General features: G+C 47.8%; 1 protein-coding gene across 1 annotated transcript; it reads left to right on the forward strand.

Annotated features, from left to right (window-relative positions):
* The first annotated feature begins 445 nt into the window (after window positions 1-445).
* Window positions 446-17,622, forward strand: LOC120930959. Its single transcript, XM_040342092.1, has 2 exons — window positions 446-1,342; window positions 16,916-17,622. Exons 1-2 carry the CDS (start codon window positions 664-666, stop codon window positions 17,497-17,499), a joined length of 1,263 nt encoding a protein of 420 aa, XP_040198026.1. The 5' UTR covers window positions 446-663; the 3' UTR covers window positions 17,500-17,622.
* The last annotated feature ends 9,265 nt before the right edge of the window (window positions 17,623-26,887 follow it).

Below are 26,887 nucleotides of genomic sequence, written 5' to 3' on the forward strand. Positions count from 1 at the left end.
AGGGGGGGTTGCTTTGGGCCCCCAACAGTGACAGGGCCCCTGTTTGTCCTATGGTAAAGACGGCCCTGCGGCCGCGGTCTGACTGAGAGTCTGCATGTTAGGTACCGGCGTATAAGACGACCCCTGACTTTTTAGAGGAATTTCATGTGTTAAAAAGTCGTCCTATACGCCGGAAAATACGGTACAAGTTTCTCAAACTGCAAATTTGAGTCCTCCCTACCCCCCCGTCCCTGATCTCACGCCGCGGCAGGACTTTTCATGGTCACAACTCTTCATTGTATATAATGACTTTCCAATCATCACCATAAAATACCAGACGACAACTTCTACCAAATCCGCTTCTCGCCAATGTTTTTTCCCCTCTTACGTTGTTCCGCTTCACCCCTCACTCGACATTTCACCTCAATACAAAATTTAGAATTAACTCCATGTCCTCGTTGATGATTAATTGGCTTAGATAGGAAATGCTGAGATAAGAGAACACAGTCAACACGGCTGCCACTTCTACAGCTGAGATGATGCAAGATTTTACCAGATGGTAGACACAAAGTACGGCGCACAGCCCTCAGAGAAAGGGGCGTGCTGGTGGAGTAAGAGGACAGCTATGGGAAGATTCCGAGTTATAGAAGGCTAGAAGGTGAAAAGGAGACATCCTTGACCACCATGAGTCTACCTCAGTGGATTACCTCCATCTTTCAGCCTCAGAGACCAACGTCTTGCCACCTACATCTCTTAAATGAATACCAACCGCTCCAAACTATGAACCTTGAAGAGTTGGCCAAGCCTGGACCCATTGGTGAACCCAGTCTGGATTTAATATTCAATGAGAGTATTTCTGATCTAGGAGGAAAGGAAAGTATTCTGCTTGTAGGGGAGGCAGGATATAGCCCCGAGAACGCCGATAGGAACCGAGGAATTTTGGGAGAACTCTCTTTTGCTCTCTTTGGGACTCCGAAGAATAATGTAGAAGTCCACGAAGGGTCTAGTAACACCCGTAGCTGTGTCACCTCGAAATCCCGGATGCTCGATTATCCCGTCGTTCTAGCGGTTTTTCTAGACGCGTTATTAATGGACGTGGCAAACAAAACCCTGGTGAAGGAGGTTTTGAAAGACGTCCAGTTGAGGACCAGGGATTCAAGATCAGCCGTGGTTGGTATTGTCCTGACACGTGAACCTGCTCAAGAAGATATAAATACGGGACCCCAAGAGAAGCTGGCTGAGTTGATGAGTCAAGTATTTAGGAGGCAGTCTTGGGGAGTTTGCTGCTATATCAGCCTTCAGCCAAAGTCCATCCACGAGGTGAAGTGGACCATCATAAAAACGCTGGGAGGAACATTTAAAGGCAAGTGGCTTTGAGGTCTTCCCTTAATTGTAGAAAGGTCTTAGGCACCCCAAACCTAAGGACAGTGGGCCAGATTCACATAGAAATACGTTACGCTGCGGCGGTGTAACGTATCCCATTTACGTTACACCGCCGCAGGTTTACAGCGTAAGTGCCTGATTCACAAAGCACTTACCTGTAAACTTGCGGCGGTGTAACGTAAATCCACTCAGCGCAAGCCCATTTAAATTAGGCGCGTTCCCACGCCGAACGTACTGCACATGCTCCGTCCGTAAAATTACCGGACGTGCATTGCGCTAAATGATGTCGCAAGGACGTCATTGGTTTCGACGTTAATGTAAATGGCGTCCAGCGACATTCACGGATGACTTACGCAAACGACGTGAAATTTAAAATTTTGACGCGGTAACGACGGGCATACTTAACATTGGCTAGGCCACCTAGAGGGCACCCTTAGTTTTACGCCGCGTATCTCTACGGAAACAACGTAAATTTAGAGCAACGTAGGAGCTGCGGTGGCTCAACGTGATTGGCACTGCGCTGACAAGCCATTCACCTCTGCAGCTCGGATCCCAGTCTCGGCTACATGTGAATTGAGTTTGGTGGTCTCAGCCCCGCTCCCGGTGGGTGTGCTATGCAAGGTAAGCTTGCGCTTAGTACACCCACCCCCCTCCCACAAAAACCACCACACTTACACGCACTCGAAATTGGGTTAACATGCACGCACTTTGACCACACAGTCTCTAAAAAGAGAGGCGAAGGACTAACGGGGCTGGTTGAGCGGGCTAGATCCTCTCACTCCCTTATAGGGAGTCCCTCTGCCCCGTTGGGCTTCAAAGCGGAGCAGGTAGGGCGGGCTGTGTGGGAGGACCCCCTCACACACCCGCCATTGCCACCCGGGGCATGGAGAAAGGTGGCAGATTGCCTCTGGGGGAGGCCTGCCTACTCCCAACTCCTGCAGTCCGGCTCCTCTCTCGAGTACACGCACAAAACACACTTTAAAAAAAAATAAATAATTTAGAGCAACGGGCAAAGCGGACGTTCGTGAATCGGCGTAACTAGTCATTTGCATATTCTACGCCGACCGCAATGGAATCGCCACCTAGCGGCCGGCCTAGAATTGCAGCCTAAGATCCGACGGTGTAAGTCAATTACACCTGTCGGATCTTAGGGCTATCTATGCGGAACCTGATTCTATGAATCAGCCGCATAGATACGACAATCGTATCTCAGAGATACGACGGCGTATCAGGAGATACGCCGTCGTATCTCTTTTGTGAATCTGGCCCAATGGGCTCGGATTCACAAAGAACTTACGCCGACGTATAACAAGATACGCCGACGTAAGTGCAAATGTGCGCCGTGGTATCTGTGCGCCAGACCCACAAACAGATATGCGCCTAAAACCAGACTACACCCCGCCGACGTAGCTTGCTTACGCCGGCGTAGGGTGGGCGCACATTTATGGTGGGAGCATGGTGCCGCTCCCATTGATTAGCCATTCAAACATGCAAATGAGGGAAATACAGCGATTCACGAACCTGCGTGCACCCGACGCGAGGTGCGCGTAAGTTGTACGTCGGCGTAAAGTTATTCCCCATAAAGGAGGTGCAACCCGGCAACAGACATGCAAAGGTCTGCACCAGGGAACACAAGCCGGCGTATTGTGCGTTGGACGTGTGTCTGGCTGGACGTAGGTTACGTTCACGCCGTACGCAGTGATCCGGCGTAGTTTAGGCAGTTGTTCCGACGTGGTTGAGAGCAGGCGCAGGGGAATGCGTCCACGTCACGGCGCATGCGCAGTTCGTGATACGTATCTGTCTGGCGCTCGGACCATCATTTGCATGGGGTCACGCCTCATTTGCATGGGTCACGCCCACTTCCACCTACGCCGGCTCACGCCTTCGAATCCCACGCCACGCTGGCGCAGCGTTGGGAGCACTGGCTTGCTGAATTCATTGCTTGCCTCTCTGCACTGCGTTGGCGTAGCGTACATTGGTTACTCTACGGCGGCGTAATGTGCGCCCACACTCTGTGAATCTGGGCCAATCTCTTCTTATAAGTCAGCATTGGTTGGGACTAAAACTTGCAAGCTAGTCACCCAACCTCAGGAGAAAAGTAGACAAAGCTTAAAAGTTCATTTTCGCCTCATCCTGGAAATTTTCATTCACCTCTATAGATATTTTAACCACTTGCTTACTGGGCACATAAACCCCCTTCGTGCCCAGGCGAAATTTCAGCTTCCGGCACTGCGTCAATTTAACTGACATTTGCGCGGTTGTGCGACGTGGCTCCCAAACAAAATTGACGTCCTTTTTCCCCACAAATAGAGCTTTCTTTTGGTGGTATTTGATCACCTCTGCGTTTTTTATTTTTTGCGTTATAAACAAAAAAAGAGCGACAATTTTAAAAATATATTTTTTTTTTTACTTGTTGCTATAATAAATATCCCAATTTTTTAAAAAAAAAAACTATTTTTTTCTCAGTCAAGGCCGATACGTATTTTTCGACGTATTTTTGTAAAAAAAAAAAAAAAATCGCAATAAGCGACTGGTTTGAGCAAAAGTTATAGCGCCTACAAAATAGGGGACAGAATTATTATTTTTTTTTTTTTTTACTAGTAATGGCGGCGATCTGCGATTTTTATTGGGACTGTGATATTGCGGCGGACGTATCGGACACTTTTGACACAAATTTGGGACCATTCACATTGATCAGTGCTATAAAAATGCACTAATTACTGTATAAATGTGACTGGCAGTGAAGGGGTTAACACTAGGGGGTGAGGAAGGGGTTAAATGTGTAGCCTGGGTGTGTTCTAACTGTGTGGGGGGAGGGGACTGACTGGGGGAGGTGACCGATGCTGTGTCCCTATGTACAAGGGACACAGATCGGTCTCCTCTCCTCTGACAGTACGTGGAGCTCTGTGTTTACACACAGAGCTCCACGTCCCTACTGTCTTACCGACGATCGCGTGTACCCGGCGGACATCGCGGCCGCCAGGCACGCGCATCGGCTTCCCAGCGATGCGCCGGGACAGTGTTTACCCGCTGCGCAACCCCCAGAGGCGCGCACGGGTAATGCACTTCAAATGACGTCCAAAGACGTCCAGTTGGCACCTGAGAGCCGCGCTGTTGACGTCTTTTGTCAATAGCGCGGGTCTCAAGTGGTTAATTGGCCAAAATAATAATAATTGTCCACCAAACATAGATGCGCATGGGGTGTGCCAGGTGTGCCCGGGCTCACCCTAATCATGGGGTTGGCAACCCGTCAATGTTGGGCAGGTGACAGGTAAACCGCAATCCTTCCTTGCCAACCCTCAGAAACTAGACAGGAGAGGCGGTGGGGTGGAATTTAGTGGAACTGATCTGTATTTTCCTCCTGCAGCATCTGAAAGTAGGCTTCTCCTCCTCTCCCTTTTGTCAGCATTCAGCTGCCACAAAATATAGGGGATCGGTACTAATATATGCCACCCCTCCTTTCCCTGGTACTCTTCCTTCTGTTGCCCCGGGTCCCCCATGCGCTCCCTTGTTCCCCCTTCATCCCATTGTTTCAGGATGGAGAGCGGGGAAGAGGCCGGTAAATATGTCAAATGCATATGTGTTGGAGCTTTGGGGGGGCACACCCTAATGCAATAGAATGCCCACACCTATGCCACCAAATAGATCTGTGTCCCAGAGATAATCAAGGGACAGTACACTGGGTACCCGATAGACATGTGCGATTTGTTTCATTAAGAATCAAAATTCAGACAACATTTTCGTTATTCAGATTTATCGGAAATTTCTGAGTCACAATAGTAACAAATCCAAAATAAATGATAACAAAATTAATTATTATGCCGCAGACACACGACCGTTTTTCGGGTTTAATGTCATCGAGTGTGGGCTCCAGAGCATTTTTCACGATCTAAAAAATGGGCATTAAAAATTTCGAACATGCTCTAATTTTTCACGTCGTTTTTAACGTCGTAAAAAATGGTCGTGTGTGGGCTTTAACGACGTGAAAAATACACGCATGCTCAGAAGCAAGTTATGAGACGGGAGCGCTCGTTCTGGTAAAACTACCGTTGGTAATGGAGTAAGCACATTCATCGCGCTGTAACAGATTGAAAAGCGCAAATCGTCTTTTACTAACAAGGAATCAGCAAAAGCAGCCCCAAGGGCGACGCCATCTGAACAGAACTTCCCCTTTATAGTGCCGTCGTACATGTTGTACGTCACCGCGCTTTGCTAGAGCATGTTTTTTTCACGATCGTGTGTGGGCAAGGCCGGTTTGACGATCGGGTTGTTTTTTCTAGACCATTAAAAATGGCATTTTTTAGAACCCGAAAAACGGTCGTGTGTACGCGGCAACAGAATTTTTAAATTAATTTAAATTTAAAAAAAAAATGTTTCATATTGCAATAAATACAGTAAGGTATAAAAGTGAAATTTTGTAAATGTCAAAACGGCTGTTACTCCTGCCTTTGCGCCATGATTCATGGCGCAAAGGCTTGGTAAATCAGCCCCAATATTTTTTACTTTTTGCTATAATAAATATCCAGTTTTTTTTTTTTTTTTTAAATAATTTTTTTTCTCCATTTAGGCCGATACACATATTCTTCTACATATTTTTGGTAAATAAAAATATAAAAAAAATCGCAATAAGCGTATAGTGATTGGTTTGCGCAAAAGTTATAGCGCCTACAAAATAGGGGACAGAATTATGATTTTAATTTTTTTTTTTTTTACTAGTAATGGCAGTTATCTGCGATTTTTATTGGGACTGCAACATTATGGCGGACACATCAGACACTTTTGACACATTTTTGGGACCATTCACATTTATACAGTGAACAGTGCTATAAATATGCACTGATTACTGTAGAAATGTGACTGGCAGGGGAGGGGCGATCAAGGGGTTAAATGTGTTCCCTACTAGTGATTCTAACTGTGGGGGGAGGGGACTGACTGGGGGAGGTGACCGATCGGAGTCCCTATGTACAAGGGACACAGCATCGGTCTCCTCTCTCCCTGATCCACGTCCTTGTCTGTGTAACGGCCGATCGCGTGTGCCTAGCGGACATTGCGGCCGCCAGGCAAGCGCATCGGCGCCCTAGTGACGCGGCGGGCAAGCGCTCGGGTGCCCCCAGTGTCCGGAGGAGCCCAGGACGTCAATAGATGTCCTCCCGGCATTTGAGAGCCACCTTGTGGCCGTCATTTGTCTATGGCCCCGGCGCCAAGTAGTTTATCAGCGTACAACCAACAGGGGTGTTTTATTTTTGTTTGACTCCCAAATCTCACTTGCGGTTGGTTGGTTGTCCTTCCATGACACACAGATGAGGGCTTCTTTATAGCTGAGCGTCGGCCAAACAAGGGCGCCTTGTTCCTTGGAAGTTCATCGCAATCATTTTCGCTTTAGTTGGTAGTAATATCATTACACCGAGGTCGTGTCTGTTTTCTTGACCTTTATACAAAAAAACTGAAAAAAAGGATTTGCATTGAAGGCGAGAGTTTGCCGTTACTAAAATGTTCTTCATATTTTAACCACCTGCTTACAGGGCACTTTTACCCCCTTTCCCGCCCAGGCCAATTCTCAGCTTTCAGCGCTGTCACGCTTCGAATGACAATTGCGCGGTCGTGCAATGCTCTACCCATATGACATTTTTATCACTTTTTGGAGACAGATAGAGCTTTCTTTTGATTGTATTTAATCACCACTGGGGGTTTTATTTTTTGTTAAGCAAATGGAAAAAGACAGAAAATGTAGAAAAAAAAAACAACCCTTTTTTAAAGTTTCTGTTATAAAATTATGCAAATAAGTAATTTTTCTCCTTCACTGATGAGCACTGATGAGGGGGCTCTGATGGGCCCTGATGAGGCGGCTCTGATGGGCACTGATGAGGAGGCTCTGATGGGCACTGATGAGGCGGCTCTGATGGGCACTGATGAGGCGGCTCTGATGGGCACTGATGAGGCGGCTCTGATGAGCACTGATAAGGCGGCTCTGATGGGCTCTATTGAGGCAGCACCGATAAGGACTGATGAGTTGGCTCTGATGGGCACTGATGAGGTGGCTCTGATGGGCACTGATGAGGTGGCTCTGATGGGCACTGATGAGGTGGTTCTGATGGGCACTGATGAGGTGGATCTGATGTGATCTGTTGAGGTGGCTCTAATGTGCACTGATGAGGCTCTGTTGGGCTCTGTTGAGGAGGCTCTGATGGGCTCTGATTAAGCTGCTCTGATGGGCACCGATGAGGCGGCTCTGATGGGCTCTGTTGAGGCGCTCTGATGGGCACTGATGAGGCTCTGATAAGGTGGCTCTGATGGGCACTGATGAGGCTCTGTTGAGGAGGCTCTGATGGGCACTGATGAGGTGGCTCTGTTGAGGTGGCTTTGATGGGCTCTGTTGAGTCGGCTCTGATGGGCACTGATGAGGCTCTGTTGGGCTAGGTTGAGGTGGCTCTAATAGGCACTGATGAGGTGGCTCTGATGTGATCTGTTGAGGTGGCTCTGATGGGCACTGATGAGGCTCTGTTGAGTCGGCTCTGATGGGCACTGATGAGGCTCTGTTGGGCTAGGTTGAGGTGGCTCTAATAGGCACTGATGAGGTGGCTCTGATGTGATCTGTTGAGGTGGCTCTGATGGGCACTGATGAGGCTCTGTTGAGTCGGCTCTGATGGGCACTGATGAGGCTCTGTTGGGCTCTGTTGAGGAGACTCTGATGGGCACTGATGAGGCGGCTCTGATGAACTCTGTTGAGGTGATGGGCACTCATGAGGCTCTGTTGGGCTCTGTTGAGGTGGCTCTAATGGGCACTGATGAGGCTCTGTTGGGCTCTGATGGGCACTGATGAGGTGGCTCTAATTGGCACTGATGAGGCAGCTCTGATGGGCTCTGTTGAGGCTCTGTTGGGCTAGGTTGAGGTGGGTCTGATGGGCTCTGTTGAGGCGGCATTGATGGACAATTGGGCACTGATGAGGCGGCTCTGATGGGCACTAATGAGGAGGCACTGATGAGTCTGCAATGATAGGCGGCACTGATAGGCAGCACTGATGAGGCGGCACTGATAGTGTTAGTAAATAGATAGGAAAGTACTGTAGATCTAATGTACATTTTTTTTTATTATACGTTTATAAACAAACAATAAGGTAATAACAAACATTCCAAGACAATAATATTCGTAAGTGTCAATATCTATGTGTTTTAAACTTTTTTTTTACATTTTTTTAGTTACTTGCCTAGAAAAATGGTGTCATACATCCCACAAATCTTCCGGAGGGGAGGAGAGGAGGAAGGGTTTTCTCATCTAAGCACACCCTCCTGCATGCATGCTTGAGCTAAGGGCAGATGGATTCCAGGAAGTCAATGCTATGTGAATCATTTGACGGCCAGAAATGCTGGGGGGGGGGGGCGTGTTTATCAAAGTGATTTCCCAACAAAATAAAGCATGGAGACATGGAGGGATGGGGGAGTTTGCTTTGAAGATTAAAAATGTATTAAATAGTGTTTTTGGTTTGTGGTGCTCAGATGCGGTGAAGATCCACTTTAACCACTTCCCGCCCGGGCAATAGACAAGTGACGTCCGGGAAGTGGTTGTGAAATCCTGACTAGACGTCTATTGACGTCCTGCAGGATTTCATGCCAGCGCGCGCCCCCTGCATCTCCGATCCCGGTAAAGAGCCTCCGGTGGAGGCTCTTTACCACGTGATCAGCCGTGTCCAATCACGGCTGATCACGATGTAAACAGGAAGAGCCGTTGATCGGCTCTTCCTCACTCGCGTCTGACAGACGCGAGCTGAGGAGAGCCGATCGGCGGCTCTCCTGACAGGGGGGGTTCGCGCTGATTGTTTATCAGCGCAGCCCCCCCTCAGATGCCCACACTGGACCACCTTCCCTGCCCACACTGGACCACCAGGGAAGGGGGCAGTAAAAAATAAAATGAGAAAGATGGCAATCAGTGCCCACAAATGGGCACTGACTGGCAACATGGGCACTGGGATAAACAAGTGATGCCCAGCAATGCCCTCAGTGCCACCCCTCAGTGTCCATCAGTGCCACCCCTCAGTGCCCATCCATGCCCAGTGCCCACCCATGCCCAGTGCCCACCTATCAGTGCCCATCTATGCCACCCATAAGTACCCATCAGTGCCACCCATGAGTGCCCATCAGTGTCGCCTATGAGTGCCCAGTGCTGCCTATGAGTGCCCACCAGTGCCGCCTATGAGTGCCCATTAGTTCCGCATACCAGCGCCGCCTATCAGTGCCGCCTACCATTGTCCATCAGTGCCGCCTATCAGTGTCCATCAGTGGTGCCCATCAGTGCCGCCTCACCGATGCCCATCAGTGCCGCCATATCAGTGCCCGTAATCGAAGAAGAAAACTTACTTATTCACAAAAAAAATAACAGAAAAAAAGAAAAACTTTATTTTTTTCAAAATTTTCTGTCTTTTTTTAGTTGTTGAACAAAAAATAAAAATCGCAGAGGTGATCAAATACCACCAAAAGAAAGCTCTATTTGTGGGAACAAAATGATAAAAAAATTGTTTGGGTACAGTGTAGCACGACCGCGCAATTGTCATTCAAAGTGCGACAGCGCTGAAAGCTGAAAATTGGCCTGGGCAGGAAGGTGCGTAAGTGCCCGGTATGGAAGTGGTTAAAATGGTTTTAAGGCTCAAGGTTTTTTTTTTTTTACCTTCATGCATTATGCATAAAAAACCTTCCCTGTTCAGAAGTTCCCCCCCCCCCCCCCCCCAAATACTTACCTAAGCCCCATCTTGATCCATCAATGTGCACGAGAGCCTTGAGTCTCCAGGCTGAGGCAGCAGTGGGAGCCAATGAGGAGAGAGAGAAGGGGTGGGGCTGAGCCACGGCGCTGTGTGTGTGAATGGACACGAAACGCAACAGAATGAAAAAGGGAACAAGCCTGCTTGGGTGCCCCCATTGCAAGCTGCTTGCTCTGGGTGGCACTCGGCAGGAGGGAGGAGCCAGGAGCGCCAGTGTGGGACCTGAGAAGAGGAGGATTGGGGCTGCTGTGTGCAAAACCAACTGCACAGAGGAGGTAAGTATAACACACAAAGCTGGACAGGAGCACCCAAAACTCCTCAGAGGACAGGAACACAGCTCTGAGGATCTTGAGGGGGAACCCCACACCAAAAAAAAACGTTGTGGGGTCCCCCCAGATCCATACCAAGCCCTTTGAGTCTGGTATGGATCTTGAGGGTGAACCCATGCCCAAAAAAGGGGCAGGGTCTCCGTGTGACATCCCAAGCCCCATGGCTACACAAGAAACGGCAGACACCGGATCTGACATCTGACAACAGTGGGCGGCAGCGTTGGAGGAAGACTGGGTCGGCGGAGGATGATGTCATCGGCGGAGGATGATGTCATCGGCGGAGGGAGAAGACCGGAGGAAGAGCTACTACAGGGGACATTCTTAATTTTTAACCGCTTCCCGCCCGCCGCACGCCAATATGGCACAGGCAAACAAATGGGCGTACCTGTACGTCCCTTTGCATTTTCCGCCTAGTGCGTGCGCCGAGCGCCTCTGGGATTGTGCCCGCGGTCCCTCTAACTCAATGTTCGCCGGCGGCCCGCGATTGCGGTGTGGAGCCGCAGAACGGGCAGATGCCTATGTAAACAAAGCATTTCCCTGTTCTGCCTAGCAACATGACAGAGATGTAGTGCTCCCTGTCATCGTGATCGCTGTCATGTCAGTGGTCCCTAGGACACACTTAACACCTCGATCGCGCCCTAGTGTTTAACCCCTTCCCCGCCAGTGTCATTTATACAGTAATCAGTGGCTATTTATAGCACTGATCGCTGTATAAATGAAAATGGTCCCAAAATAGCGTCAAAAGTGTCCGATGTGCCCGCCGCGATGTCGCAGTCACGATAAAAAAATCGCTGATCACCACCATTACTAGAAAAAATGCCATAAATCTATCCCCTATTTTGTAGACGCTATGGGCCAGATTCAGGTACATTTGCGGCGGTCTAACGTATTCCATTTATATTACACCGCCGCAAGTTTTAAGCGCAAGTGCTTGATTCACAAAGCATTTGCCTGTAAACTTGCGGCAGGGTAGCGTAAATGCGTCTGGCGCAAGCCCGCCTAATTCAAATGGGGCGTGTATCATTTAAATTAGGCGCGTTCCCGCGCCAAACGTACTGCGCATGCTCCGTTTTGAAATTTCCCGCCGGGCTTTGCGCGAAATTACGTCGCACCGACGTAATCTTTTGAACGGCGACGTGCGTTACGTCCTTTCCTATTCACGGACGACTTACGCAAAAAAAATAAATTCAAATTCGATGCGGGAACGACGGCCATACTTTAACATGGGCAGTCGAAATCTAAGCCATGAAAAAGCAGCCGTAACTATACGCCGGGAAAAGCCGACTAGCGACGACGTAAGAGAATGAACCCGCGTACCTTCGTGGATCGCCGTAAACAGCTAATTAGCATACCCGACGCGGAAAACGACGCAAACTCCACCCAGCGGGCGCCGAAGTATTACACCTACGATCCGAAGGCGTACAAAGCCGTACACCTGTCGGATCGAAGCCTAAAGCCGTCGTATCTTGGTTTGAGGATTCAAACTAAAGATACGACGCGGCAAATTTGAAAATACGCCGGAGTATCAGTAGATACGCCGGCGTATTTCTACTGTGAATCTGGCCCTATAACTTTTGCGCAAACCAATCAATAAACGCGTATTGCAGTCACGATAAAAATCGCAGATCGCCCCCATTACTAGTAATAACAAATTTTACCAAAAATATGTAGAAGAATACGTATCGGCCTAAACTGAGGAATTTTTGTTTTTATTATATATATTTTTGGGGGATATTTTTTACAGCAAAAATAAAAAAATATTGCTTTTTTTTCCAAAATTGCCGCTCCTTTTTTGTTTATAGCGCAAAAAATAAAAACCGCAGAGGTGATCAAATACCACCAAAAAAGCTCTGTTTGTGGGGAAAAAAAAAAGACGTCAATTTTGTTTGGGTACAACGTCGCACGACCACGCAATTGTCTGTTAAAGCGATGCAGTGCCGAATCGCAAAAAATGATCTGGTCAGGAAGGGGGATAAATTCTTTCGGGGCTGAAGTGGTTAATAAAGGACTTTTCCAAAGCTGTCTCTTGTTTTTTTTTGTAATACTACACTTTTTTGGGGTGAATGGGTACCCCATACTCATTCACATAGTAGGGGCCAGGATCTGGGGGCCCCCTTGTTAACCACTTAAGCCCCGGGCCTTTAGGCAGCTAAATGCCCAGGCCAGGTTTTGCGATTCGGCACTGCATCGCTTTAACTGACAATTGCACAGTCGTGCGACGTGGCTCCCAAACAAAATTGGCGTCCTTTTTTTCCCACAATAGAGCTTTCTTTTGGTGGTATTTTATCGCCTCTGCGGTTTTTATTTTTTGCGCTATAAACAAAAATAGAGCGACATTTTTGAAAAAAATGCAATATTTTTTACTTTTTGCTATAATAAATATCCCCCAAAAACATATATAAAATTGTGTTTTCCTCAGTTTAGGCCGATACGTATTCTTCTACCTATTTTTGGTAAAAAAAAATCGCAATAAGCGTTTATCGATTGGTTTGCGCAAAATGTATAGCGTTTACAAAATAGGGGATAGTTTTATTGCATTTTTATTTTATTTTTTACTACTAATGGCGGCGATCAGCGATTTTTTTCGTGACTGCGACATTATGGCGGACACTTCGGACAATTTTGACACATTTTTGGGACCATTGTCATTTTCACAGCAAAAAATGCATTTAAATTGCATTCTTTATTGTGAAAATGACAGTTGCAGTTTGGGAGTTAACCACAGGGGGCGCTGTAGGAGTTAGGGTTTACTTTGTGTGTGTTTACTGGTGTAGGGGGGTGTGGCTGTAGGTCTGACGTCATCGATCGTATCTCCCTATAAAAGGGATCACTCTATCGATGCAGATGAAGCACAGTGAAGCACGGGGAAGCCGTGTTTACATACGGCTCTCCCCGTTCTTCAGCTCCGGGGAGCGATCGCGAGGGGGCGGCTATTCGTTTATAGCCGCCCCTCATCCCGGATCGCTCCCTGAGGCTTACCGACCGCCGCATGTACCGGGGGGTTCCCGATCAGACCCCCGACCCACGGAAAGGCAGCAACGTGTGGGCACGCCGTTCTGCCTGTCCGCGCCATTTTGCCGACGTATATGTACATGCGGCGGTCGTTAAGCAGTTAAAGGCGGCTTTCAGATTCCAATAAGCAACCACCGGCCAGGGTTGTCGGTAAGAGACCCTTGTCCCCATCAACATGGGGACAAGGTACTTTGCTGTAGGGCCCCCCCCCAATGTTAAGGGCATGTGGCCTGGTATGGTCCAGAAGTGGGGGAGGGGTCACTCGCCCCCCCCCCTTTTCCTGACCTGCATGCTCGGATAAGGGTCTGGTGTGGTCAAGAAGCAAACCAGACTCAAAGTCGGATCCCATTCATTGAAGTCGCATAGAAGCCGGACATGAAGTCGCAGGGGAAATTTGGATCAGAAGTCGTGCCACGCAGATTTTAGGCTGCAGTCGGCGTTACGATGTTCCTGAATCAGGAGCATTCGTAACGCCGGGGCAAGTAAGCAATTGCGCTGTGTAACCTATGGTTACACAGGAGCAATTGCTTCTTGAATCTGGGCCATTGGTTCTCTCTCTGACTTTCTCTCCCTTTTTCTGTTATAATACTTCCTTCTCCTCGCCCTGATTATTTTGCGCCCTGGATTTCTGCCATACTTGGCTCTGTATGCCGCGTCCCCTTATCAGTAGTCACACTTCACTTTGTTTGGCCACAAGGGAGAGGCACTTCACATAACTCACAGAAGACTTCTGTTTGCTCCGAAATGACATAGAAATATGCAATGTCACGCTCTTATAGGTGGGACGGACTCCTAGCTCCCGTCTGTCTGATTCTACCGAAGATTAACCACTTAAGCTCTAAGAGATTTTACCCCCCCTCGTGACCAGGCCATTTTCAGTTATTGTGCACTGCGCTATTTTAACTGGAAATTGCGGGGTCGTGCAAACCTGTACCAATACAAAATTGGTATAATTTCTTTCCCACAAATAGCACAAGACCTCCTCTGTAGCTCTAAACTGGTAACTTGTAAAAAAAATTAAAGCGTTGCCTATGAGGTTTTAAGTACCGAAGTTTGGCGCCATTCCATGAGTGTGCGCAATTTTAAAGCGTAACAAGTTAGGTATCTATTTACTCGGCGTAACATCATTTTTCACATTATACAAAAAAAATTGGGCTAACTTTACTGTTTTGTTATTTTTTAACCACTTAAGACCCGGACCTTTAGGCAGGTAAAGGACCTGGCCAGTTTTTGCAATTCGGCACTGCGTCGCTTTAACTGACAATTGCGCGGTCGTGCGACGTGGCTCCCAAACAAAATCGGCGTCCTTTTTTTCCCACAAATAGAGCTTTCTTTTGGTGGTATTTGATCACCTCTGCTGTTTTTATTTTTTGCGCTATAAACAAAAATTGAGCAACAATTTTGAAAAAAAATTCAATATTTCTTACTTTTTGCTATAATAAATATCCCCCAAAAATATATATAAAAAAATTTTTCCTTAGTTTAGGCCGATACGTATTCTTCTACATATTTTTGGTAAAAAAAACGCAATAAGTGTTTATCGGTTGGTTTGCGCAAAATTTATAGCGTTTACAATATAGGGGATAGTTTTATTGCATTTTTTTTTTTCTACTACTAATGGCGGCGATCAGCGATTTTTTTCGTGACTGCGACATTATGGCGGACACTTCGGACAATTTTGACACATTTCTGGGACCATTGTCATTTTCACAGCAAAAAATGCATTGTTTACTGTGAAAATTACAATTGCAGTTTGGGAGTTAACCACTAGGGGGCGCTGAAGGGGTTACGTGTGACCTCATCTGTGTTTCTAACTGTAGGGGGGTGTGGCTGTAGGTGTGACGTCATTGATTGTGGTTCCCTATATTAGGGAACACACGATCGATGACGGCGCCACAGTGAAGAACGGGGAAGCTGTGTTTACACACAGCTCTCCCCGTTCTTCAGCTCCGGGGAGCGATCGTGGGACTCCAGCGGCGATCGGGTCCCGTGGCCGGCGGTCACGGAGCTTTGGACCGGGTCGTGGGTGCGCACCGCGGGCGCACGCCTGCGACCCACGGCTGGGCACTTAAAGAGGACGTACCTGTATGTACATGTGCCCAGCCGTGCCATTCTGCCGACGTATATGTGCAGGAGGCGGTCCTTAAGTGGTTAATTCATGAAACTGTTTTTTTTCCCCCCAAAAAAAAAGGTGTTTGAAAAATGATTGCGCAAATACCGTGCAAGATAAAAAGTTGCAATGACCGCCACTATATTCCCTAAGGTGTCTGCTAAAAAATATATACATAATGTTTGGGGGTTCTGAGTAATTTTCTAGCAAAAAAAAAATATGATTTTCACATGAAGGAGAGAAGTGCCAGAATAGGCGCGGTATGGAAGTGGTTAAATAAAATATTTGATATTATTCTTTGCACCTAAAAAGTCCCAAATATCTTCCCTGTTCATCCAATGGGAACCGGTCATTGGCATGTGCTGGAGCCAGTGACAGCACAGCCGAGCGCGCACGCGTGCACGAGCCCCTACCCGGACGTTCAAAATCACGTATAACTACATTTGATGTCACAATGTAGAGTATAAGATTTCCTATCATCTGTGCCCAGTCTTGCCACACAGAGTTAATCCAGCTCTGAGCAATCCTCTTTTATTGTTCAGTGAAAATTAACAGACTTCCAACCCTGTCTAAATACAAAGTCCTTTCCTCTCTCCTTGCTTTGAGTGACAGGTTATTTACATATCTAGCTTGGACATGTTTATCATATGTTATGTTATGTTTATCATAATATGAGGTGATCCACAGGTCATTGTATATTACCAGGATCATAGGCGTGCGCAGCCTTTGGCATTAGGGTGTGCACCCCAAAGCTCAAACACAATCTACCGATCACTCACGATGTTCCTTCAGAAAGGGAAGGGGCCGGTAAATGGCATATTTACTGGTCCCTTCCCCCACTCATCCTAAAACATCCACAGCAACAACCAGTGGGAAAGGGGGGAATCTGTTCTGCACAGGGTGATTATTGTGTGCCTGGGCACACCTGGCACACCCTGTGCACACACCTATGACCAGGATGTGTTATGTGGGGGAGGGGTGGATTTCTCACTTTTTATACTGTGGATCACCTCATATTATGATAAACATAACATATGATAAACATGTCCAAGCTAGATATGTAAATAACCTGTCACTCAAAGCAAGGAGAGAGGAAAGGACTTTTTATTTAGACAGGTTTTTATCTGGAAGTCTGTTAATTTTCACTGAACAATAAAAGAGGATTGCTCAGAGCTGGATTAACTCTGTGTGGCAAGACTGGGCACAGATGATAGGAAATCTTATACTTTACATTGTGACATCAAAAAACAGAAAAAATAAATTGGGTTTACATCCACTTTAATTGTAATATAAAAAAAAGAGGAAACAATTTTACATAACTTGATATCGCGTTCTTCTGTCCTTCTCTTAAGGTGAGGATGTCTACTCAGAATATCAAAATTGTGATCTGGTTGGCTTATTTCGGGATCTCGTCTACCAGCTTGGAGGTAAAGAAAGGTTTTTGCTCTTGGGTAACATCTGTCCATCTCTCAGTCCATCCAGAAAAGTTGGCGTTTTTAGTGAACTTACAACTGCCCTTTTCGGCGACATTGAGGACTCCGGTATGTCAGCCAGTCAGCAGTCAGGACTGACATATGTCAGGACTGGGATGTCCTCCAATGAGTGTGCCAAGCTCCCCGCGCCGAGGTCTTTTCCATACCCGCTCATCCTGGTGGTCTTCCGTTCCAGCTTCCTGAAGGAGGATTCCAACAAAGCCCAAGTGAAGGAAATTCTGGTTGATATCAAGATGAGGGTTGAAAAGTCTTCTACACAAGTGGTGGGCATCCTGTGTAGCCAGGATCCTCTGGGTGAACCCGAACAAACAAAGCTTGAGTTACTTCTTCAGAAGGTCCTCTGTCAGGTGTTCAACTGTTCCACCGCAGTCTGTAGCTTTGTAAGGACCAAACCAGAGTCAGTGGACCAAGTCAAGAGATGTGTGTGCGATATCCTCAAGTAGACAACCTGAACCTGCGAAGGAACTGCAACAGCCGATGAATGGCACATTAAAGGATCATTTAGAACTCTACCTCTATCTTAAATAACCATGTTATAATTTTATAAAAAAAATCTCCATTTGTATTTAACTTCTAGACACTACGAGAAAAGATTTTATTTGTAAACCTTGGGCCGGATTCAAAGAGATTTGCGCATTATTTACGGAGGCGCAGGGCAACGTTTTTGCCCTGCGCCCCCGCAAATTTGCTCCGCTGCCCTTGATTCACGGAGCAGAAGCTCCGTGAATTGCGCGGGCGCACCGGCAAAATGCCCGGCGCTAGAGCACGCAATTTAAATGATCCCGTAGGGGGTGGGAATCATTTAAATTAGGCGCGTTCCCGCGCCGATCGAGAAGCGCATGCTCCGTCGGGAAACTTTCCCGACGTGCATTGCGGCAAATGACGTCGCAAGGACGTCATTTGCTTCAAAGTGAACGTGAATGGCGTCCAGCGCCATTCACGATTCACTTACGCAAACAACGTAAAATTCAAATTTCGCGACGCGGGAACGACGGGTATACGTAACATGGGCTGCCCCTGCCCCGCCGTACGTAAACGACGTAAATTGCGTACGCAGGGCTCGCGCAACGTTGTGAATCGGTGTTAGTATGCAATTTGCATACTATACACTGAGCACAACGTGAACGCCACCTAGCGTCCACCGCAAGAATGCAGCCTAAGATATGCGGGCATAAGAGCCTTAGGCCGCGCAGATCTTAGGCTGCAGTCGGCGTAACGAGGTTCCTGAATCAGGAGCACTCGTTATGCCGGGGCAAGTAAGCAATTGCGCTGTGTAACCTATGGTTACACAGACGCAATTGCTTCTTGAATCCGGCCCCTTGTTTTTCCATTGGTTTAGAACTTCTGTTGGGTTTGGAGATGGAGATGTTGACCCTCATTTACTCAACCTAAAAACACCAATAAAACATTGTCGTGGATGCAGGCATGTACTGACCATCGGGACTACAGGGAGTTGCCCGGTGGGCTGATGGCTCAGTGGGCCGGTTTGAGTGACAGCCTGTCAAAGTAATGGCTGCGCAGCCATTACTTTAAGCACTGTTTTACTGCAGGGGTGAACTGACCTATCGGCACTGTGGGAGCCCCATGTCAGCTGCAAAACTAGCACTGGAAGCGGCTGCAATAGGACCTCTCACAGCATGCTGTTCCCCACCAGCCCCTCCTTCGCTCCCATCCACCCCGGGTGCTTGTAAGTTGTACCATGACATCATCCGGGAATGACGAGAAGAGTGGAGGGGCAGGCAGAGAGCAGCGCGCCATGAGAGGTCTTATTGCAGGGATCTGGCGAGGCTGTGTACTATCCCCATCACTGGAGAGGGGGGAGCAGAGGCAGCCAGTACAGATATAGGGGGCCCGGGCCCCAACAGGATCGCAGGAGGCCCCAAGATACTCTCTTGTTCCCCCCACACGCTGTCCTCCAGCTCCCACGCTGCCCCCTCTGTCCTCCAGCCCCCACAGTGTCCCCCTCTGTCCTCCACCCCTATACTGTCCCCCTCTGTCCTCCAGTCCCCACGCTGCCCCCTCTGTCCTCCAGCCCCCACAGTGTCCCACTCTGCCCTCCAGCCCTTACGCTGCCACCCTCTGTCCTCCAGCCCCCCGCGCTGTCCTCCAGCCCCAATGCTGGCCCCCGCGCTGCCCAATCTGTCCTCCAGCCCCCACGGTGTCCCACTCTGTCCTCCAGCCCCCACGGTGTCCCCCTCTGTCCTCCAGCCCTCACGCTGCCCCCCTCTGTCCTCCAGCCCTCACGCTGCCACCCTCTGTCCTCCAGCCCTCACGCTGCCACCCTCTGTACTGCACCCCCTATGCTGTCCCCCTCTGTCCTCCAGTCCCCACGCTGCCCCCCTCTGTCCTCCAACCCCCACGGTGTCCCACTCTGTCCTCCAGCCCCCACGCTGCCACCCTCTGTCCTCTAGCCCTCACGCTGCCCCCCTCTGTCCTCCGGCCCCCACACTGTCCTCCAGCCCCCACGCTGCCCCCCTCTGTCCTCCCACCCCCATGCTGTCCCCCCCGGTCCTCCAGCCCCCATGCTTCCCCATCTGTCCTCCAGCCCTCACGCTGCCACCCTCTGTCCTCCAGCCCTCACGCTGCCACCCACTGTCCTCCAGCCCCCACGCTGCCCCCTCTGTCCTCCAGCCCCCACACTGCCCCCTCTGTCCTCCAGCCCCCACAGTTTCCCACTCTGCCCTCCAGCCCCACACAGTGTCCCCCTATGTCCTTCACTCCCTATGATGTCCCCCTCTGTCCTCCAGCCCTCACGCTGCCCCCCTCTGTCCTCCAGCCCTCACGCTGCCCCCCTCTGTCCTCTGCCCCCAACGCTGTTCTCCAGCCCCAACGCTGCCCCCCTCTCTCCTCCGGCCCCCACGCTGTCCTCTAGCCCCCACGCTGCCCAATCTGTCCTCCAGCCCCCACGGTGTCCTACTCTGTCCTCCAGCCCCCACGGTGTCCCCCTCTGTCCTCCAGCCCCCACGGTGTCCCCCTCTGTCCTCCAGTCCCCACAGTGTCCCACTCTGTCCTCCAGCCCCACATGGTGTTCCCCTATGTCCTCCACTTCCTATGCTGTCCCCCTCTGTCCTCCCGCCCCCACGCTGTCCCCCTCTGTCCTCCAGCCCTCACGTTGTCCCCCTCTGTCCTCCAGCCCCCACGCTGTCCCCTCCACCCCCCCCCCCAACAGTATATATACTATTTTTGTGTGTATTTGCAAAATTAAAGTGGGCCAATCTGGATGATGTCCAGGGCCAAATTGTTGTCCCAGTCCAGCCCTGCGTGGATATCATGGTTTGGGGTTCCTTTGCTTCTTGGGGCCCAGGCAGCTTGCAGTTATGCAGTTAACTATATTTTTCTTCATCATATCAAAGTGTGCTTGATGAAAATTTGAAGCCATCAGTTCAAAAGTTTAAGCTGGACCAGAAACGGACTCAATAATGATCCAAAGCACACTAGAACATGTATGAAGGAACATCTCAAAGAAGGATTTAGAGGGTTATGGACTGTCCCAGCCTGGTCTGATTCCAATTTACATTTTGATGGGGAACGTTGAAACAGGAATCTAATGCAGGAGCCTCCAAACTTTTTAAACTGAGGGCCAGTTTATTGTCCTTCATAATTTAGGAGGACCAATGGCCCACCGTGGCCAGTGGGTGTAGAAAATGCCTTGGGGTTGGTGGTCAGTGAGTGAAAAAAAAATTGTGGTCAGTAGGAGGATGAATAGTGCCCCATTAGTTGGGGGAATAGTGTCCCGTGTCCCGTCCTTGGTATCAGTGGAAGGACTTGTGTCCCATCATTGGTATCAGTGGAAGGAATAGTGTCCCATCATTGGTGTCAGTAGAAGGAATAGTGACCCATCGTTGGTATCAGTGGAAGGAATAGTGTCCCATCGTTGGTATCAGTGGAAGGAATAGTGTCCCATTGTTGGTATCAGTGGAAGGAATAGTGTCCCATCATTGGTGTCAGTGGAAGGAATAGTGGCCCATCATTGGGATTAGTGGGGGGAAATGTATCCCAACATTGGTGTCATAGAAAGAAATAGTGTCCCATTGGGAGGAATTGTACCCCAACATTGGTGTCATTGGAAGCAATAGTGTGCCATCATTAGTATTGGTTGGAGGAGTAGTGGCCCATCATTGGTGTCAGTGAATGAAATAATGTCCTATTGTTGGTGTCAGTGGAAGGAATAGTGTCCCATCACTGGTGTCAGTGGGAGGAATAGTACCCCATTGTTGGTATCAGTGGAAGAAGTAGTGGGGTTGATTTACTATAACTGGAGAGTGCAAAATCGGGTGCAGCTCTCCATAGAAGACAATCAGCTTCCAGTTTTTTGTCAAAAGCTTAATTGAACAAGCTGAAGTTAGAATCTGACTGGCTACCGTGCACCAACTTCACCAGATTTTGCACTCTCCAGTTTTAGTGAATCAACCTCACTCTCCCATCTTTGGTATCAGTGGAAGGAATAATGTCCTATCGTTAATATTAGTGGGAGGAATTGTACCCCAGCATTGGTGTCATTGGAAGGAATAGTGTCCCATCATTGGTATTGGTGGGAGGGATAGTGTCCCATCGTTGGTGGGAGGGATAGTGTCCCATCTTTGGTGGGAGGGATAGTGTCCCTTCGTTGGTGGGAGGGATAGTGTCCCGTCGTTGGTGGGAGGGATAGTGTCCCTTCGTTGGTGGGAGGGATAGTGTCCCGTCGTTGGTGGGAGGGATAGTGTCCCGTCGTTGGTGTCAGTGGGAGGAATTGTGCCCCATTATTTGTATCAGTGGCAGGAATAGTGTCCCATCATTGATGTCAGTGGAAGGAATACAACATTGGTGTCAGTGGAAGGAATAGTGTCCAATCATTGGTGTCAGTGGAAGGAATAGTGTCCCATCATTGGTGTCAGTGGAAGGAATAGTGTCCCATCAGTGGTGTCAGTGGAAGGAATACATCATTGGTGTCAGTGGAAGGAATAGTGTCCCATCATTGGTGTCAGTGGAAGGAATAGTGTCCCATCAGTGGTGTCAGTGGAAGGAATACATCATTGATGTCAGTGAAAGGCATACATCATTGGTGTCGGTGGAAAGAATGGTGCCTCATCATTGGTGTCAGTAAGAGGAAATAATGCCTTGTATCGATGAGAGCAATAGTGCCCCAGGAGCCGCCATTGGACCACAGATTGGAGACCATTGATCTAAAGCAAGGAAAACCTCAAACATTTTGCAACTGAAGGCATTTTACATGAAGTGGTCAATCCTACAGAACAGATACAGGCAGCCCAGCCTGCTAAGGGGGACAATACCAGCTTCTGATGCCAAGGGGGTACTTTCTTATTCCACAGTACACCATTACATCTATCAATGTTTTTGTAGAACAAATGACTAAAAAGGCAACATTTTCCTTGTGTTCTTAGTTACTCAACGATACCACCTTTATCTGTAGGCACTGTTTAAATAAAGATTAAATGTTTGCCTGTTAAGTGTGTATTATAAAGTCCACAGTCCCCATTGGGCGTTCTTCATTATTCACATGACCCAATGATTGAAGTCTTTGCTCACACCTGTGTGTTGTGTAAATGTCCACGTTACTGCAACGTGCAAAAATGCATGTGTGTGCATCGTAAGGCTGCGGTATGTATAATTATAATTATTATTTATAAACAAAATTATTTTCAGTAATGACACGATAATAATAATAATAATATTAATATTTATTATTATTATTATTATCGTGTCATTACTGAAAATAATTTTGTTTATAAATAATAATAATAATAATTATTTTCAGTAATGACAATAATAATAATAATAATAATAATAATAATAATAATAAATATTATTATTATTATTATTATTATTATTGTGTTATTACTGAAAATAATTTTGTTTATAAATAATAATAATTATTTTCAGAAATGACACAATAATAATAATAATAATAATAATTATTAATATTTATTATTATTATTATTATTATTATTATTATTTATAAAAAAAATATTTTCAGTAATAACACAATAATAATAATGATAATAATAATATTTATTATTATTATTATTATTATTATTATTATTATTATTATTATTATAATTATAATTATAATTATTTTCAGAAATGACACAATAATAATAATAATAATAATAATTATTAATATTTATTAATAATAATTATTATTATTATTATTATTATTATTATTATTATTATTATTGTGTCATTTCTGAAAATAATTATTATTATAATTATAATAATAATAATAATAATAATGTCCCCCCCTCTTTTCTGCGGCCGGCCAGGTCAACGTGCTCGGATAACGGGTCTGGTTATGGATATTTAGGGGGAACCGCACATCATTTTTGTTTTAAATTGACGGTGGGGTTCCCCTTAATATCCATACCAGACCTAAAGGGTCTGGTTATTGAATTTGCGGGGACCTCCACGCATTTTTTTTTTCTAAAAGTCCGTGTCCCATTGACTACAATGGGGTTCGGAGTTCGGGTTCGGGTTCCCGAACCCGAACTTTTTTTTTAAAGTTCGGGTTCGAACCCGAACATCCAGGTGTCCGCTCAACTCTAGACACTGATAGAAGTCACAAGACTGCTATATACTGCTGAAGAGAAATGGTATTTAGCATTTTATATTTACTAAAACTATTGCATTTCCATGTCCTGTGTACTGTGGGAGACCAGATATAGTGAATGCAGGGTCCTGGGGAGACCAGATATAGTGAATGCAGGGTACTGGGGAGACCAGATATAGTGAATGCAGGGTACTGAGGAGACCAGATATAGTGAATGCAGGGTCCTGGGGAGACCAGATATAGTGAATGCAGGCTCCTGGGGAGACCAGATATAGTGAATGCAGGGTCCTGGGGAGACCAGATATAGTGAATGCAGGGTCCTGGGGAGACCAGATATAGTGAATGCAGGGTCCTGGGGAGACCAGATATAGTGAATGCAGGGTACTGGGGAGACCAGATATAGTGAATGCAGGGTCCTGGGGAGACCAGATATAGTGAATGCAGGGTACTGGGGAGACCAGATATAGTGAATGCATGCTCCTGGGGAGATGCACCCCCCCCCCCCTCCTAAACCTGGCAAAAATTTGAGAGCTGGTTCTCAAATTTTGAGACAACAAAAGTTCTTGTCGGAAATTCCGATCGTCTGTATGCAATTCCGAGGCACAAAAATCCTACGCATGCTCTGAAGCATTGAACTTGATTTTTCTCGGCGTGTCGTAGTGTTGTACATCACAGCGTTCTTGACGTTTGGAATTTCCGACAACAATTGTGTGACCGTGTGTATGCAACATAAGATTGAGCCAACATTCCATGAGAAAAAAAATCCACAGTTTTCTTGTCGGAAATCCCGATCGTGTGTACTCGGCATTAGGCATCTTTGGCGACCTCCACATTTCATCCCATGCCAAGAGACTTCTTCGCATTCTACACTTTTACGTGAAGAAAGCCATTTTACTGTCCTGGAGAGGATCACAGATGCCTCTAAAATCGCTCTGGTTAAAATCGATTAACCACTTCCCGCCCGGCCTGTAGCGAGACGGAGGCTCTTTACCACGTGATCAGCCGTGTCCAATCACGGCTGATCACGATGTAAACAGGAAGAGACGTTGATCGGCTCAGACAGACGTAGAGGAGAGCCGATCGGCTGCTCTCCTGACAGGGGGTTCTGTGCAGATCGCTGCCATTACTAGTAAAAAATAAAATAATAATAATAATGCCATAAATCTATCCCCTATTTTGAAGACGGTATAACTTTTGTGCAAACCAATCAATATACACCTATTGCGATATTTATTACCAAAAATCCCCATCTGTGGCAACTGGGTGTGATGCACCCTGCGCACCCACCCAGGATCGGCCCTGCATACGGGGGGGGGCGCACAGGCCCCCTGCGGCAAGGGGTCGGTTCGCTGTTGTCAGGGACATGCAATAATGTCTGGCAGCTTACCTTCTCTTCCATGTGTCCATTAGAGGCCTGACTCTCTTTCTGGCTGCCTTTTATCACCTCCCCTCCCTGTATGGATCCACCCCAGGCCATCCCAGGAAGTCTATATTAACTAGAGCACTGAAGGTTCAACTTTGTTTGTTAGCTTGTGTTCCTGTCTGCCGCGTGCTACGTTAACCTTTCTGTGTACCGACTTTGGCCCGTTTCTGACTACTCCTGTTTGCCTGTGACCCTGACCTTTGGCCTGTCCCTTGGATACCCTCGTCTGCCTGTTGCCCCGACCTCGGCTTACCCATCACTATCCCTTGTGTCCTCAGTGGCTGCTTCCCCTCTTTCCCTACGGAGCGTGACCTGGGGGACTCCAGGGGCCGCGACCTGGGTTCAGTTGCAGCGAAGGCCATCCTCACCACTGGAGGCTCTGGTGAACACCTGCTGGACCTTAGACTCCGCACCCTAGGGAATCTTGGGCTCACGTTTCCTGTCCATCCGCAGCAGTCTGCTACTGGTTTCACTACCTTGCGGTGCACCCCTGTCTCCAACGGGGTGCATTTGTCACCTGGCCACAGGTGACCTGACAGCTGTTGTGACTCCTATAGCTACGACCCTGGGTCTTAGACATGATCATTGGCCAGGACCTGCTGACAGGATCGGGGCTGTGTACAATCACAGTGGGTGCCAACCCGGGAGGCGCATATGCTCGCTCGCTAAACCCGGAAGTAGGCGGTGCCGTATGGGTACGCCGCTTTACTTACGCTGTCAGCCCATCTGCTGTACATTGCGGGCGGCCGGGCGGGAATGGTTAAATATATCTCTGCAGATAAACAGTGTCTTCCTGGATTATTAAAAATCCCGTCACTTCTGTCCTTATCAGCAATTACAATTTTTACTGTATAAAGAGGACAATAAACATATAATCGGTTCAGCGGTCTGAGAATGAAACGCTTTCTGTGAGGTCGGGCTGACCTGGAGTTACAATGAAGTTACAATGAAGTTACAATGAAGTTACAATGAAGTTACAATGAAGTGAGATGCGCTGATAGCACTTTAATTAAAAAAACTGTCCAACACGGTACATGGAGCAAAGTTCAATTCCTCGGAGGAATAATGAGATGGCCGCACATTGATATCTACAGAACAAGAACAGGAAAGCAACGATCACTACTCTGTACCTTTATACCCTTAGGCCCCGTACACACGAGAGGATCTATCCGCTGGAATTGATCTGCGGATCAGTTCCAGCGGATAGATCCGCTGGTGTGTACATCCCAGCGGATCTTTTTCCGCGGATTTTTTTCGGGCCGACCGATTTCCAGCAGATAAAAATTTCTTAGCATGCTTAGAAATCTATCCGCTGGAATCGGCTTCAGCGGATCGATCCGGTGGTCTGTACAGACTCACCGGATCGATCCGTCCGATTCCCTCCCTCGCATGCGTCGTAATGATTCGACGCATGCGTGGGTATCCTTATATGACAGCGTCGCGCACGTCGCCGCGTCATCATCGCGGCGACGGCGCGACACGTCATCGCGATGGGATTTCGGCGCGGATTTCGATCCGATGGTGAGTACACTCCATCGGATCAAAATCCGCGGAAATCCTCGAGAGGATTTATCCGCGGATACGGTCCGGCGGACCGTATCCGCGGATCAATCCTCTCGTGTGTACCCGGCATTAAAGTGATACTAATGTCTCTGTTTTTTTTTTCTTTAAAAATAACAAACGTTATACTTCCCTGCTCTGTGTAGTTGGTTTTGCACAGAGCAGCCCGGATCCTCCTCTTCTCAGGTTCTCCGCAGTCTCTCCTGGTCCCTCCCTCCTGTTCAGTGACCCCGCAGCAAGCAGCTTCCTATGGGGGCATCTGAGCCAAGCCACAGCTCCCTGTGTCCATTCAGACATGGAGCTA

Source organism: Rana temporaria, chromosome 3 (genome assembly GCF_905171775.1).
Source record: "Rana temporaria chromosome 3, aRanTem1.1, whole genome shotgun sequence".
Lineage (NCBI taxonomy): Eukaryota > Metazoa > Chordata > Amphibia > Anura > Ranidae > Rana > Rana temporaria.

Bases quoted from the DNA above. Each gene is read 5' to 3' on its own strand.
- LOC120930959 (XM_040342092.1), top strand. From the start codon at position 664: ATGAGTCTACCTCAGTGGATTACCTCCATCTTTCAGCCTCAGAGACCA. The intron at 1,343-16,915 runs GCAAGTGGCTTT...CCTTCTCTTAAG, and splicing joins GCTGGGAGGAACATTTAAAG to GTGAGGATGTCTACTCAGAA.